Source organism: Poecilia reticulata, linkage group LG1, assembly GCF_000633615.1.
Source record: "Poecilia reticulata strain Guanapo linkage group LG1, Guppy_female_1.0+MT, whole genome shotgun sequence".
Taxonomy (NCBI): Eukaryota; Metazoa; Chordata; class Actinopteri; order Cyprinodontiformes; family Poeciliidae; genus Poecilia; species Poecilia reticulata.
In genome coordinates this window covers 4,819,525-4,834,601 of record NC_024331.1, presented here as the reverse complement: position 1 = coordinate 4,834,601, position 15,077 = coordinate 4,819,525, and the positions used below count along the sequence as shown (strand labels likewise).

Below are 15,077 nucleotides of genomic sequence, written 5' to 3'. Positions count from 1 at the left end.
GAATATTACATCAGACAAATTTTTGAAAAACAAGAAATATGGCCTTATTGAAAATGACTTTATGAGCTAGATTTTTAACAAATATATTTTTAGAGGATATAATTAGTCTAGTATATTCTTATCATTAATAACTTTGATCTCGGCACATCAAGGAGAAGCTTGCTAGTTGACCGGCGTGCTCTTCATAGTGTGTTGATATTGAGGAGATCGTGTGGATAGGATGGTACTAGAGCACTTTAAAACTTTAAAAGTGAGCAATAAAATGTTCAAATCAATGCGATGACAGACAGGAAGCCAATAAAGAGATTTTAAGACTGGAGTTATGTGTTCATGCTTCTTTGTATCAGTTAAAACATGAGCTGGAGCGTTCTGTACTATTTATAAATGGTACAGGGATGATTGATCGAGCCCGACGCATAAAGAATTACAAGTGTCCAGCAGAGAGGCGATAAAGCATGAATAACCTTCTCAAAAAGGAAGATGAAGCTGCAGTTCAGCATTGAGCTTCAAGCTAGATTTACAACTGGTAATTTAAGTTATCTCCTAAAAATAACTTTTTGTCTGCCATCAGGAAACATTGTTCTGTGAGTTCAGTAAATATTATCTGCCATCAGGAGGTCACTCCGTTATTTCGGTTGTGCTCTCTGGCCTGTACTGTCTTCCTCTTGTAGTTTTTCTCTTGTTTCTGTGTTTTTCTATCTGTTAATGCAGATCTGGTTGCTGATTGGCTCATTCTCCAGACCACACCCAACACCGAAATGAGCCACAGAACAGAGCACTAACACAACATGTCGGAAAAGACATGTCCCGGACCAACCCCCACTTTAGTTTGTTACAAGCTTATCGTTTTGTTTTGGAAATGATGAAATGAAAATGTAAAGTTTTGAGAAAAATAAGTTGCAATTTATTTTCAGCGTCAGAGAACAAAATAAACAAATAAAAAATAAAAAAAAACAGCAATACACACTTCTTCTCAAGACGGGACTAAAATACTAAAATGAAAACATCCCTCCCCATCAATAGCAAAAAGATGGCATGAAATATTAAGAACATTTTATACTATTAAATAGGAGGTTTGAGCAATTTAATGTAATTTCCTCTCCATAATTTGTCAAAATACAAAATTAACTAAAGAAACTGATATGGTTTGTTTATGGCTCTCGGATCTCATGTCTGCTCATGTTTTGTAAGTTATATTTTTGTTAACTTACAAGAGAAAGCTTAAAAAAAAAAGGACACATTGTTCTGTCACTATTATGAGAAATTGACCCAGTTTTTGCTACTTTTAAAAGTAATGTGACCCCAATGTCAAAAATGGAAGGAAAATAAATGCACTCACATGTTTGCAAATCTTCTTGCAGATATATCCACAAAGAAAATTAGCATCATTCTCACGGCCTACACTTTATAAATAAAATGGCAGAAAAATAAATGATCCAACACTATGCTCTTGCACATGTAAAATAATAATTCAAATCCGCTGAGAACTAGGTTAACCACATTTGTTTATATGAAAATATCAACACCTACATGCAATTTTGTTTGTGAAATGACATGTTTATTCTTTTTTTCTGTCACGGAAAACTAAATATTTTGCCTTTTTGTCTTTTGCTCTTTATTTTTAAGTTATTAAATATGCAACAATAAAATTTCAGCTTAGGTAAAGAAGATGATATTTTAGATTAGATTACATGGACTGCATATTTAACCAGAAGGCGAGGAGACAGGGACCAGGCTCTGGCTGACAAGTTGTCCTGCACAAGAAAAAGAAGATGAGGCCCCTGGAGGGAGGCAGAGCGGGGAGTTAATGATCTTTCTGCATGCAAGGTTCATGGTTCAGGAGGCAGTGAGACGAAAGAAGGAGGCAAAACCCCATTAACTCCTCGACAGAGTCTGCCACAAGTAGTAAGCTTTATTTGCCCTTTTTCTTGTCTCTTTTTTTTGTTCTTTTTCTTGCTTTGGGTGTTTGTCTCCCATCATTCCTCACTCCTCCTTCACATTCCAGTCTTTTTCTTGGGATCTTTTCATTCATCCATAGCTGGTTTTTTTTCTGAATTAACCTTTTTTTTTAGCCTTTATCTCCCCCATTCATGTTTCTCTTCTTTTTCTCTGGAGTTTACCGTACCTCTTAATATTTTCCATTCTGATTTCTGCTGGAGTTTTTTGTTATTAACTTATTCTGGCCTGTGTCTGTAACTACAATGTATTTCTTACATTTTTATAGTGCACTTATAATGTACGATGAACTAACTCTTAGTTGTTTTCATGACCATTTGAGCAAAAAAGTATAAATAATGTGAAGTATTATTTAACTGTGTGGAGAATATTAGATCTCAACAAAGACAGAAAAATATTTTTAATTAGATTTTTCATATTGTATCTTTGGCTTCTACACACTGGTTCTCACAAGTATAATTATTTAATATGAACTCTGTAGAAATCAATACTTTGAACTACATTTATCATGTATTGTGATAAATTTCTTATCATGATAAAGAATAAGGAATAATTCTCCCAAAACTGTCTGTACTGTTGCAATTGTTAATTTTACTATTTTCTCCACTGTTTGTTCAGTAAACGCATTAATACATAGAAATCTTTTTTTTTTTAAATACAGTTACTATGTGCCGTTTGTGATTCAAATCACACTTCTTTATGTGATTGGTGACCTAAAGAAGCGTGCTACAAAGGGAACGTTTTTCAAGAGCATTAATTGTGTTTGTGGGACTATAATTGCTGTGACACACAGACACGGTTAGCTACAAAAGACGTGATTAATAGTTCTTATTGCACTTTAATCATTATCACAATAGAACCACAAAATACTGTGATGAAGTTTATGTCCATATCGCTCACACCTACTTTGAACCGTGTTTTAACTAATTGTAAATGCTGTAAGATCAATAATTTAGAGACGTCTGACCAGTGCAGCCAGTTAAAATTTAAGCTAGCTGATCGCTGATGTTTTGCACACATTTTAATTCTTCTTTTTATTTATATGTAAATAAAAAGACGTTTGTACTACCACTCCCATGATACTCTGCGTGGTGAGCCATATTGACGCATTTAAAAAGTCTTCACTAAACTCTTTTAGAGTAGCTTTGTTGTAGTCTAATGACATTAAGGATTCTATGTTGTTGGACCCAGAAAATCGAGCATCGTCTAATATTTGAGAGTAAAAAATAAAAAGATAAACACAGAAAATACAAACCTACATTACACTTCCTGGTGATATTTTGTTAGGATTTACTGACCCAGTGAAACGACAGTCATAGTGTGAGACTCTCAGAAACCCTGGATTGTGCTTTTACTCTTAACACCTGGCATCGCAATAAAGTCTGTCAGTGTCGGATTTCATCACTGTAAAGTCTTTTTAAGCTCATGAAATGCTTTAATGTGAAAATTTCGTATGCCTCCGGTGTCCAGCCTACAGGATTGATTTAAACTTTGCTGGAGAGCTGTTGTTTCTTCGTTTTACAGCTATATATCACAGAACGGACAAAGAGCCCAACCTCAAAGGCAGGACCAAATACAAGGAATGATATGTCAGAAGCACCCAGCAAGACACATAATAATGGTCTGCACCAGCTGCCATTTAGTCCCTGTCATTCCTGCCGAGACTCAAAATGCCACCAACTGCGTGCGTATAAATCATCAGCTGAAGAAACAGAATAGAAATACCATATGCGGTTTGATCGTCAGGATAATTGAACACATTTGCCTATAGTTGTCTTTCTTTGATTAAATATTAAGTGTGACGTAATGACTGTGGCACGTTTAGCCTAATCACTGACTGGTAGACTACAAAAGTTGTGTTTCCATTTTACATAAAATGGCGCAATTTGAGAATTCACTTAATGGAAACAAAAAAAAATCTTGTTTTTTGATCAAAAGTATTTACGCTATAATGAGGTGGGAGGTTTTTATTGATTTTCACAAACCTGCAATGGAAACACTTATTTTGCATCACAGGAGTCACATGATCAACAATTGGATGTTACTACTGGCGGAAACGTCGAAGAACATGACAGGAAGCGGCAGGAGGATGATGGAGCGACATGTTTTTCAATAAGTTATCAAGTTATGTGATTTTAATTGCATTTCTTAATTAATGGAATTACAAAATTTTGTTTTTTCAACGGTAGCATAATACCAACAAAAGTTTTGTGTGCATTTGTAATGGAAACACAACTAGCGTCAAGAAAACTGACAACTTGACTGAGTTTAAAAAATAGATACAGTCAACAAATGATTATGAAAATGACTATTTCAGGACTAACAGAAACCTAATTCAACAGGAGCTAATAAACAGCAAAGTTAAATGTTTAAAACTAATATTAAGGACACTGGGATTTTTGTAACAGTTATTAACTGAGATGGAGAAAACAAACTAACTAACTAACCAGAAAAGAACAACTACGACCCAAAAGGGAAAATTTAAGTCTTGGGGTCTGAAGATTTGAAATATTATTAAACTAATTAAGGATTTAACATTAAGCGTTTTCTGTTGTCCCTTTTCCACCGGCTCTACTTCAACTACTCGGCTCGGCTCGGCTCTATTTCGGAGTGACCGCGTTTCCACAGGCCCAACTTGGCTCTGCAGCAGGGTGCCGCCTCCTGGTGGCGGAGGGGTGTAGCGCCCCACCACCATGCGTCATGTGCTGTGCTTCGTTACATGTGACCCAGAAGTCGCGTTAACGGAATATTTTCCGTATTTGACCTTTTTTTTTTTAAACGACAGGAAAATTTAAAGCCTGTCGGTCATTTGACAGGTTATAATTAACACCCTCATGCGAGGACATGATAAACTTTACGCAAAGAGTTCATCGCAGAGGCAACTAAAATCAATCAATAAAAGAATCCTTTCTGAATATCATCTCATGGACACTGAACTAAATGCGTCTTTCTGACCGGGAGCTGGCGGCGTGTTGAACAGTTATGGACCGGACGCTTTGGAGCGTCTGGTTAGGAAGCCCATTCAAAAACTTTGSTAGAAATAGCGYGTTTAATTTCAGGCTCCATTACATACAAAACAGAGAAAACAAGAGAGAATGCAATGTTGAATCCATTTATAGTCTAAACAGAGGAGCCTGCAGTTTATCTTGAGAAAATAAATAAAGTTGCACAAGTTAATTTGATCGTAACATGCGCAGTGCGCTGCGGCTGCACAACCAACGCGGACGCGGCTCTGCAGCTGCAAAGAATTAAACTTTACTCACCCTGTTGTTTTAACAAATGGAGCTGAAGACGTGACCCTCCTGCATCCAGAAGGAGAGCGGCGCGGCAGACATAACATCTGTCTGTTTCGGGGAAGTGAAACCACGCAACAAAAGAAAAAAAAAAACTCGCACAGAGTAAAAAAGAAAAGTTCAATGGATCGGTTTGGATCAGACAGATCCAACTGCCCGATGAACCAGCACAGATTTCTCTCCAGATGCGAACCAGGAGGAATTTGTGAATCTGTGTGTTCAGACCCCAGCAGGTGAAGTGCTGGTAATTTATGTGGAGTCGTTTAATTTATTATAAGTTATTGGGGCCACAGTCAGTGGTTTTTGTCACTACGGAGAAAAAGTTAGACGTATTTATTTGCTTTATGTGTGATGGGCTCTGGATTCACAGTTCAACTGGGTGAATATTAACTAAACCCCATAAAAATGCGGCTAAATAGCCAATGTTACTATGATTATAATTTGACGGGTAAAAATAGAACATGACCGATTATTTAAAATCCTGTCGGTCAAAAATGACGGAGAACAAAAAAGTCTAGCGCGACCTTATATCCCCGGGCCGCAGCAAATTTCCAAGTCGTGACCGGTCCGCGGTAATAAAGAGGTTGGGGGCCACTGATTTAAACCACAAAATTTAGACAATGGGAAACCACCACAACGATGTAAACAAGTTATCTCCTCAGCCATAACTTATCCCTGAGAAACCTTTCTTATCACTATTGTTCTCAAACATGTAAGGCTGGAACGATTAATCGGATTAATCATGATGAATCAATCGTTAAAATATTTGTCAACTAATTTAGTAATTGATTAGTTATTAATTGGAGTATACAGACTCAAATAAAAGTCCATTTACTGAAAGAACAACACTCAGAACAGGAAATAAGCCAAGACTGTACAAAAAATATGTAGAAAACATTTAGCATTTAACATTACAAAAAAAAGTGTACMAACACACCGAGCTTYCAGCTGCAAAACTCCCATAAAAACCTGAAGATTTAGGGACTGCTATGAAGCAAACGGATCGCAGTCTGCCATGTTGGTTCTGACAAATGAGCTCAGTGACAGGGCATCAGCCTTTCACATGGGAAAAAAAAAGAAATGGTATTGCATAATGACATCAAACCCTCGCTGACAGCCGAATTGCCCTATCTGTCTCACTTAAGTAACCCAGCTGGAGTAGTGAATGATCAGCTGAGGAATCGTTCCTCAAAGTCGAAATAATTTTGCTTCTTCAGAACATATCAGTCTCTTTCTTGTGAGAACACCGCTGGACTGCTGATCAGCGTTACGGTCAATGATACAGTAACACGTCCTTCACACTTGACTGAACGTTTCTTTGGGGTTTCACGTTTCTCCATGGAGAGCTGAAGATGCAGCCGCCTTTGAATCACATGGACAAAATCCTAGAGTACATGTAGGAGCAGGAACAGTGTTGAACTGCTGCCATCTACTGGCCAAATACGGCATAAATGTAGACTGAGGTTTTGCTAGAAGGCATGGATTAACTGTTAAAGAATCAATGCTTTCATTTGTTTACATGCAGATATTTTATGCACTTGTTTTTAACTTTCAATCATTTTTTTTACGCTTGTTTGTATTTCTTATACCTTTTTCTATGTTCCTTTTAAGTTCTATTTATCATGTCTATATTTTATTTTAAGCAACCCTAATGAAACTAAAGAAACAGGACAGAGCACCAAAGCAGGGGTTCTGTTTTTGTGGAAAAACAACAAGGATATAATTATTTTATGAAAATTGTTTAACTGAATATACTCCTGCTGTGTATCATCAGGAATCTGCTGTTTGAGTGCATAACACATGATTTCTAAAGATTTTACATCATTTCTATAGAAACAGTTACAAATACTGAAGTGAAGATCTGTTTTTTATGCCTTTCCACTATTAAGTTGTGATTTATTGGTACTTCAGCTGAAGTACTTTCCTTTTTATTATGTATTTTTGGAAATTAATACACACACCCATTAGAGAAATTTAAATAATATTGAAAAGGCATTTGTTTCAGTAACTCTATCACCGTTGTATAGATTAATTACACAAAGACTGATGTGTTAACACCTTTATTTCTCATAGTAATGATAATTTTTCCAACAGTTAGTGGAAACATGACATGTACAATTAAAATATTTAATCAGACCAATTTAAGTTTGCTTAACACCTGCTGAAAGTTTGTTATTTTCAAAAGCTACTTTTAATATGACTAACTAGGCTCACCAGACTCATTCTAATTTATGGAATATGACCGTTTACATCCACTAGACATAACATTATGTCTACTGACAGCTGCAGTTAGAGACGTTGTTGGGCAGGGGATATACGGCTGCATAGCTGATATGTCAGAAGGTGGAATAGCATTAGCATTTGAGAAAGACTGACACGTGTCAAGTGTTTGAATAGCACAAGTACAAGGTGTTTCTGTCCAGGTTTCAATCCGACTGAGCATTTCTAGAAGGTGAAGAATAAGTCCAAATGACAGAGGGTCCACCTCGTAACTTCCAAGACTTCCAGCATCTGCTGCTAACATCTTCTTCCCAGATACCACAGCACAACTTCAGAGATCTATCTGCGTCCAGACGTCATCCATTCAGGGCTGGTTTGGCACCAAAAGGTTGAGATAGTTGGTCACATATGAATATGTCCATGTTCTACATTTCCATTTCTCAAGGCCTTTATGAATATAATAGGGGTGTCCAATATATTCAAAGTGTTCTGAACTTAACATTTTACATGCCAGTGTAATTTTTAGCTTGTCGGATGGCGTCTCACAACAAAGTCTCATTCCAGACACAACAGCATTGCCCAAAATACTAAAGGCTACAGAGGGGTGGAAGCACCGATGAGAAGCACAGTTAAATGTCTAGTGATGGGTCATGCTAAAAACAGACTCCCATGAAGAGAGAGCCGGCTCCTCTTTTGCTGCTCAGCTCTCACTCTCAGTAGCTCCGCCCTGCTCAGAACGTTTTGATTGGGAGCACGATGGCTTGTTTTTTTTTTTTTTTAAAACATTCTTTGGTTCTGTTTTTGTTATGTTTCTGTTTAGTAGATTTGATAGCAGTAGCCTATTTTGTTCATTTGTATTTTGTTCTTGTTTTATTTAATGAAAATGAAAAGTTTGATTAGAATACCTCACAAAATTAAAAAAAAAGGCCTGCTGTCGTAATAGAACAAATACACCAAATTAGGAAAGTATAAGGCTTCTCATAAAAAATTATGCAAAAGTACTTTATTCACATTCATAGCTCGTGAGCTGAAATGCGAGGCTATCGATGATGGCAAATTAATAGGTGTTCGGGAGATGAGCCAAAAGAGCTGGCTCTCTGAAAAGAGTTGAACTTCCCATCATTAATGACGTTATCAGAATTTATTTTAAACCAACATCATGCTGCTCTACAACTGTTAAAGTTCAAAGTTGGCTTGATGCAAATTTGACATATTTATACAACATTATGTGTGCAGCATTATGGATGCTCAAAAAAACCGACTGTTTATACTGATGCACACACGACAGCTGGAGGTTTTAATTTCAAATGATATAAAACCCATGTCAAACTCAAGGCCCGGGGGCCAAATCTGGCCCGTCGTAGCTTTTTATCCGGCCCTCTACACTCCAAATCACATCAATTAGTCCCTCCAGTTTTTCACAAATCTGCAAAACTCTTACAAAATCAACAGATCCCCAAATTTTTTTTCCTAATTTTTACAGCAATTTTTGTCTTAGAATTGGCCAAAAACTTTGGGTTTAAGTGGCTGATGCCTCAGCCTCATGTCAAGTTATAGTCCATGACCGATCTGGTGAATAATAAAAAGTTACATTTATCATGGTACATTAGCGCAAATTTCATAAAAATTCCTTACTAATATTTTTAAATTAGCACCACAAAATCTGTAATTCTGATTGCAAAAAAACAAAAACCATAAACATATTCACAAACTCCTGGATGGACTGAAAAGATATCCAATATTATCTCATTTAAAGAGAAGCTTTTTGAATGGTGAAAAGCTATTGATATTTTTGCAGTTTAGTGGGTTTTATCAATACGTGCTACCGGCCCTTTAAGAACATTCAGATTTCTTATATATATTTGATATATTTTGATAAAATGAGTTCGACACCTCTGGTATAAAACTTAAACGGATATGTATCTGCTTTGACGTCCCAAACTTTAAATACATCTTCAAAACATAACCCAGTTCTTATGTCTCTTATTTAAAGAACACAAAACCCAAATGTACTTCTTTTATTAACCCACAAACATCTCACACCTTTACATTCAAGCATTTCTAAACATAGAAGTGAAAAATGAATTGATAGCCAAAAAGTGGTGACTGTATRGTCTAGTTCACCCACATCCTGGATCTTTTTTTTTTTTTTTCACTTTCAGCAACTGAAATTACTTGTTTAATAACTGTGCTTATTTATAAATGCGTGGAAATGATTTATTCTCTGAAAATCACAACAACAACAAAATCTCTCTTTTTTGCATCAACATGCAAGCCGACGTGTTGAGAGCAGCAGAGCATTGCATAGATGTGCAGCTGCGGGGAGGGATATGCGATCTAACCGCATAATATGCGGAACAACAGCGTGTTGGAACAACCTCGGCGCTTCACTTCCTAGTGTGGCGTCTGACTCTCTCCGTTCAACACATGCAGTCCGGCCGGAAGTAGAGCGCAATCTGTCCGCTGCTCTCACTGGGGATCCCAGGAGAGGTGTACGATTTGGGGAATTGAAAAGTTTGGATGATGTTTCGTTTTTCACCGTGTGACTGGACGGAGAAGCTTTGATTTGCTTTCCCTTCACCTGGAGGCATAAAGTCTGTGCTGCGGCCGCACATCGGGCCTACCTGTGCGGACTCGTCCGCACCTCAAGGAAGGAAGGAGGGAGGGCGCGACGCGAGTCGGCACACCTTTTTCCTTAAAGGTTTCTGTCTCTCTCCCTCCCTGTCTTTTTGCTCTGCTGCACTCTTTCTCTCTCTCTCTCTCTCTCTCTCTCTCCCTCCTCTCRCGTTGCAAGCCGGCGGATAAGGGATCTAAACGCCGAAATGTCGACAAACGAAAGAGCTATCCGAGCTCTTAAAGAGATTCTGCAAAGGCCGGGAAATGACGTCTGCGCAGACTGCGGCGCGCTGGGTAGGTTGAAGAAAATCAGTGTTAACCTGTTCCAGTTAAGTGTTTGATGAATGCCAAGGCATTTAGGCTGCATGGGACGGCCACACTGGTTTAGTTTGAAATCTTGCAGATTGGTGTCTGATTTGAAAATATGTCACAAAGAATGCTGGGAATTCAACTTCAGCTGGACCTCAGGTGAAGTTGTACGGGCCTCGTTCTGCTTGGTGTGTGCAACGTGGAGTATCCAGAAGAAAAAAGGAAAAAGCCATGAGATTGGAACAAGACTTCACATGCTTAGTGTAGGGCAGTGTAGGACTTGCACAGAACACACCCTTTTTTTTTCAGTCAAGCCCAAAAAAGAATGATCTGCCTTTTATTTATTTATTTTCTCCCATACAGCAAAGAATATCTGAACATTTTTAACACTAAAATCCACTGGAGTTCACTAATCACACTGGTCAACAGACAAAAAATATTGTCTGTGGTTTTTCAAACTGTTTCAGGGTCATTTTGATGAACTGAATCCAGAAATCACTTTGGTTTTGCCCAATCGGGTCAACTTTCTGACCTATGGAGCAACATGAGCATCAAAATGCATGACCTGTTCTCACATCTGGATCGGTTTCCTGAGAATCTGGATCAACGAGTGACGATCAGAGGGAGAGATTCCATCAGGACAGAAAAGAGACGGAGAATTTCACACAACGAAGACATAATGTTCAATTCACATGTCCTTACTCTGTAAGAATTGTTATTCTTACAGAGTAACAATTGTGTAAATTGTTATTCAGAAATCCAAGTTTGTAACATTTAGGTAATATCCTCATCCTGCTAATGTGTTAAGAAGATTATCTGAATACCATCCTTCTGCAGTTATTCCCTGTTATTCTATAATGCACTTTCCTTCCATTCAACTTTCCATAAATTTGCTTKGATGCTAGGTCAGGTGACCGGCCAGCTTCTTTTGCAAACCATACCATTCACTGGATGACAGTAAAATGTGACGTTTCTGTATTTAAAAATTCTTTATTTTTGTCTTTTTTCTTGAGAACCTGGACTTTTGAGCTGTGGTTGGGTGTAATCAATAATCATCAGATTCTTCAAGATTCTGTTTATTTATTATGGTTCAGGCGAAAGCTGATATTTTTGGCACACTCTCTTGAAAACGGCACTAAGAAGGAGATCTAAAATAACCAATATCACACGTACGAAGACGTACTGTTCTGTCAAATTAAGCCAATATTTTAAGGTGCCAACATAAAGATGACTGTAAACATAAAACATAAAAACATCTCACTCTCAGCGTGTAGCGCCAGCGTGTTGTAAACAAAGATAAACATAAACTGGATAAATTTGAATCACTGTTGGATCAAAATGTGGAGAAATGAGTTTTACTCTTTGAATTGGAATAATGAAATAAATGGTTGATGTTTWATAGATCCATATGGTGTTGACCTTAAAGGTACACTTCTCTTCCAGCTACAAAGCCAAAMTTAAAACGACCTCAACAGTCATGTTCTGTTTTTTTGGTTCTATACTAGCTTCCCAACAATAAGCGTGTTGATTTGCAAAGCAAAACATGAGTAAAGCCGTGCCGTGGTGAGGATTTATATCACTGCCAGATTGTCATTTCATCTCAGAGTCTTAAGGAAGTGCAAAGGTGTTGGCTGGTCTGATGCACCTTGACGGCCTTCTGGTTAACTTTCAGCTCACATCCTTCCTTCTTGTTTGTCGTTGGGTAACTAAAGATGGTCACTCTGTCTGCTTTTTGGGAGCCTTCAGAGACTTTGGTTTAGRAGGCAGTCAGGGATCGGYATTGAYCAACCGGCCACATCCGAACTCCAGTCTGCTTGGAAGAATGTTCTTCCTGCTCAGACATCAATAATTTCTCCTGATAAGGTCAAGGCGGTCTTTCACACACAAGCTGTGTTTACTGTCAAGATTGGGGTTTTTTTTTTGGGGGGGAGACAAAGCAATGAAAGGATAACTCTCTAAATCTTTTAGATTAGAGGAACAGGATAAACAAATGAACCTGGAAGATTTCCTGTTTTGTGTGGCATTGTTCCAGGGGAGCCTTACGGTTAGAGTTAAAGGGTTTATTGAGTTTAAGTATTTTATSCTCACCTAGCAACTACTTTGATTTKCTGTCTGGCCGGGCTCGTCATTCCAAAATGCTTTTAAAGCGATAACACGGGTGATCAGGATTTATGTTCTACTAAGATTACTTTTAGAAAATGTGGAGTACTTATTTTATTCTTGTTGTCCAGAAAACCAGAACAGGAACATCTACACTTCACTCAACGCAGAMCAGAAACAAAACCCATAAGTTAGAACTAAAAGACCCAGAGAAACTCCTGTCAGGTTATAAATTGTGGAATATTTATTCTTATTCATAAAAGAAACTCCTGTTAGGTTATAATTGTGAATTACTTTTGTTGTTTTTCTTTTTTTTTTTGTTGTTGTTCTTGTTGGTTTGATTGTATTTCCTCTAATTCATGTAAAGCACTTGAAATGCCTTATTGCTGAAAATGTGCTATCTAACTAAAATTACCCTACCGAAATAGATTTCCTTTTCCTTTTCCTAGTAAATTAATTCGTATTGAGTTCATGTGATCCTTCATGTTTTAACATTGAATTTTTTTTGCATTGCTCTCGCTACATCCCGATTTTCTTTCATTGAATTAAAACATCAAACAACGCTGATTTTCTGCAAAAATACCCATAAACAATAGGACTGGAAGTACAGTGCATCCAGAAAGTTTTCAGATCACCTCAGTTTTCCCACATTTTATGTTCCAACCTCATTCCAAATAGTGTTAGTCTAATTCTACACACAAATACTCCAAAATGACAATGTGGGGGGAAAAAAGTTTTTCAGCGTTTTGCAATTTCATTCAGAAGAGGGTAGTGAGTAGCGTGTACGTAAATATGATTGGCAGCGTTAAGACCCTCCTCCTGGCTCTGATTGGTTGTTTCTAGTCAGGGCTGGGAGAAGACAGAGCAGCTCAGTTTTGTTCACAGATTATCTGTTTCATACCAAACTGTCACAACATAGTGACAGTTTTAATATATATGTTTAAAAATGTATAAAAGTTACATACCACAGCTTTAAGTCCCATTGAACGTCTGACAGGCGTCTGCCGTCCATCCTGATGGAGGCTGAGAAGTTCTGCAAAGAAGAATGAACCAAACAGTCTAAATAAAGCTGTGACATCATTTTCAAAAAGACTGTAATTATTGCCAAAGGTGATTCAACAAAGTGTAAAGACCGTAAATATTTACCCAAATGAGATGTTTTTCTCTCTCTCTTTTTAACCAGTTAGCAAAATGCTCTAGATTTTTTTTTCTTACATTGTCACGGGGTGTTGGTGTGTAGAAGTTTGAAGAAGTAAATTAATTTAACAGAGTTTGAAGTGAGGCTATAACATTACACAAATGTGAAAAAACATGAAGATATTGAGTACTTTTCAGAGGTACTGTATCTCTTTGCCATCACGTTTAGTGATTGTAACGCTTACATCTTACCCTCRAGCTTTAAATTTTAATATCTAGGATCTCCTTTTGTATGTATAGCACCGGGACTCTATTCTGGCCTTTCAATTTCTTTCTTTCTGTTTTTTTTTTTTGATTTTCTAACCTGCTGCAGATCCGGGTTGGGGCTCCTGCTCCCTTGGTGTGTTCATCTGTCTGGACTGCTCTGGAATCCATCGCAACATCCCYGAAATCTGCAAAGTCAAGTCCCTGAGACTGTCCCACTGGGAGGACCAGGAGGTTCAGGTCAGAGGTCAAAACTAGCAAATCCTAGGATCTCATCTGTTACAAATGTAGTTTTATTTATTTATTTATTTTAGAGGAGAGAAAGTATGTGAGAAAGTTGAGTAAATAAGGAGGAAAATTTATAGAGGCAAGAATAGATAATTTGGAAGAATAAAACATCTATATTATGCTAAAAAAAAAACTAAAAACCGTAGTTTTTCAATTTTTTTATGTGCTGTTTATTTTAACTGGCCCAGCAAAGTATTAGCTCTGCTGCTCCATTTTTTAAATTTCTAGTAAATGCTACAAGGTTCTGTTCATGACTGCTTCCAGGATAAATATGTTCACTGCACTTAGGGCCTAATTTGTAAATTCTCCAAATTTCCCAGCTGATCAGGATTTTATTKTTTTTTTTTATTGTGGTTTCCTGTGTGGGGAGTCATTTTATAGATTTACAAAAAAGTGGTTATCATCAGTAGTTGTACTTTTAACATATTGAGTTTTCATAAAGAGGAGAAAGCTACTCAGCTGAGTTGGAAGGCTAAAAGCTAGCTTAACAGTCGTGTTGAACAGCTTAAAGCTCAAAGGGAAAAACAGTGTAACTATATACAATGTTATATAGAGATTAAGTTGATCAATGTTGCCTTACCTGAACGACATATTGCTGTACCAAAGTTGCACTGCCTTTTGATAATCTATCATTATATTCAATRGATGCTAGTATTTTAAATGGCTAAAATTAGCTAAAACYAGCTAAAACTTGGGTCTGTGTGGCTAGTTGTTAGCTTTGCTCTTCCCTTACGATTTTTCACTATTGTTTGTTGGTTTTATTATTTATGTAGCAGGGACAATGTGTAAACACATTATTCTTCACAAAAGTTAGTCAATTGCAGAATTACACCAGATTAAGCTTAAAGCTGCTTTTCATCTACATGGCAGCTCATAACAATAAAATACGTTCAA

At 37.3% G+C, this 15,077-nt stretch overlaps 1 protein-coding gene across 1 annotated transcript in view; it reads left to right on the top strand.

Moving 5' to 3' along the window:
* Positions 1-9,856: 9,856 nt before the first annotated feature.
* The window catches only part of LOC103462536 (arf-GAP with dual PH domain-containing protein 1-like), a 27,949-nt gene continuing 22,728 nt past the window's right edge, over positions 9,857-15,077 (top strand). The window contains exons 1-2 of the mRNA XM_017303758.1: positions 9,857-10,379; positions 14,005-14,135. Of these exons, the coding sequence (XP_017159247.1) occupies positions 10,292-10,379; positions 14,005-14,135 (219 nt within the window). The 5' untranslated portion in view covers positions 9,857-10,291. The remainder of the gene's footprint in view (positions 10,380-14,004; positions 14,136-15,077) is intronic.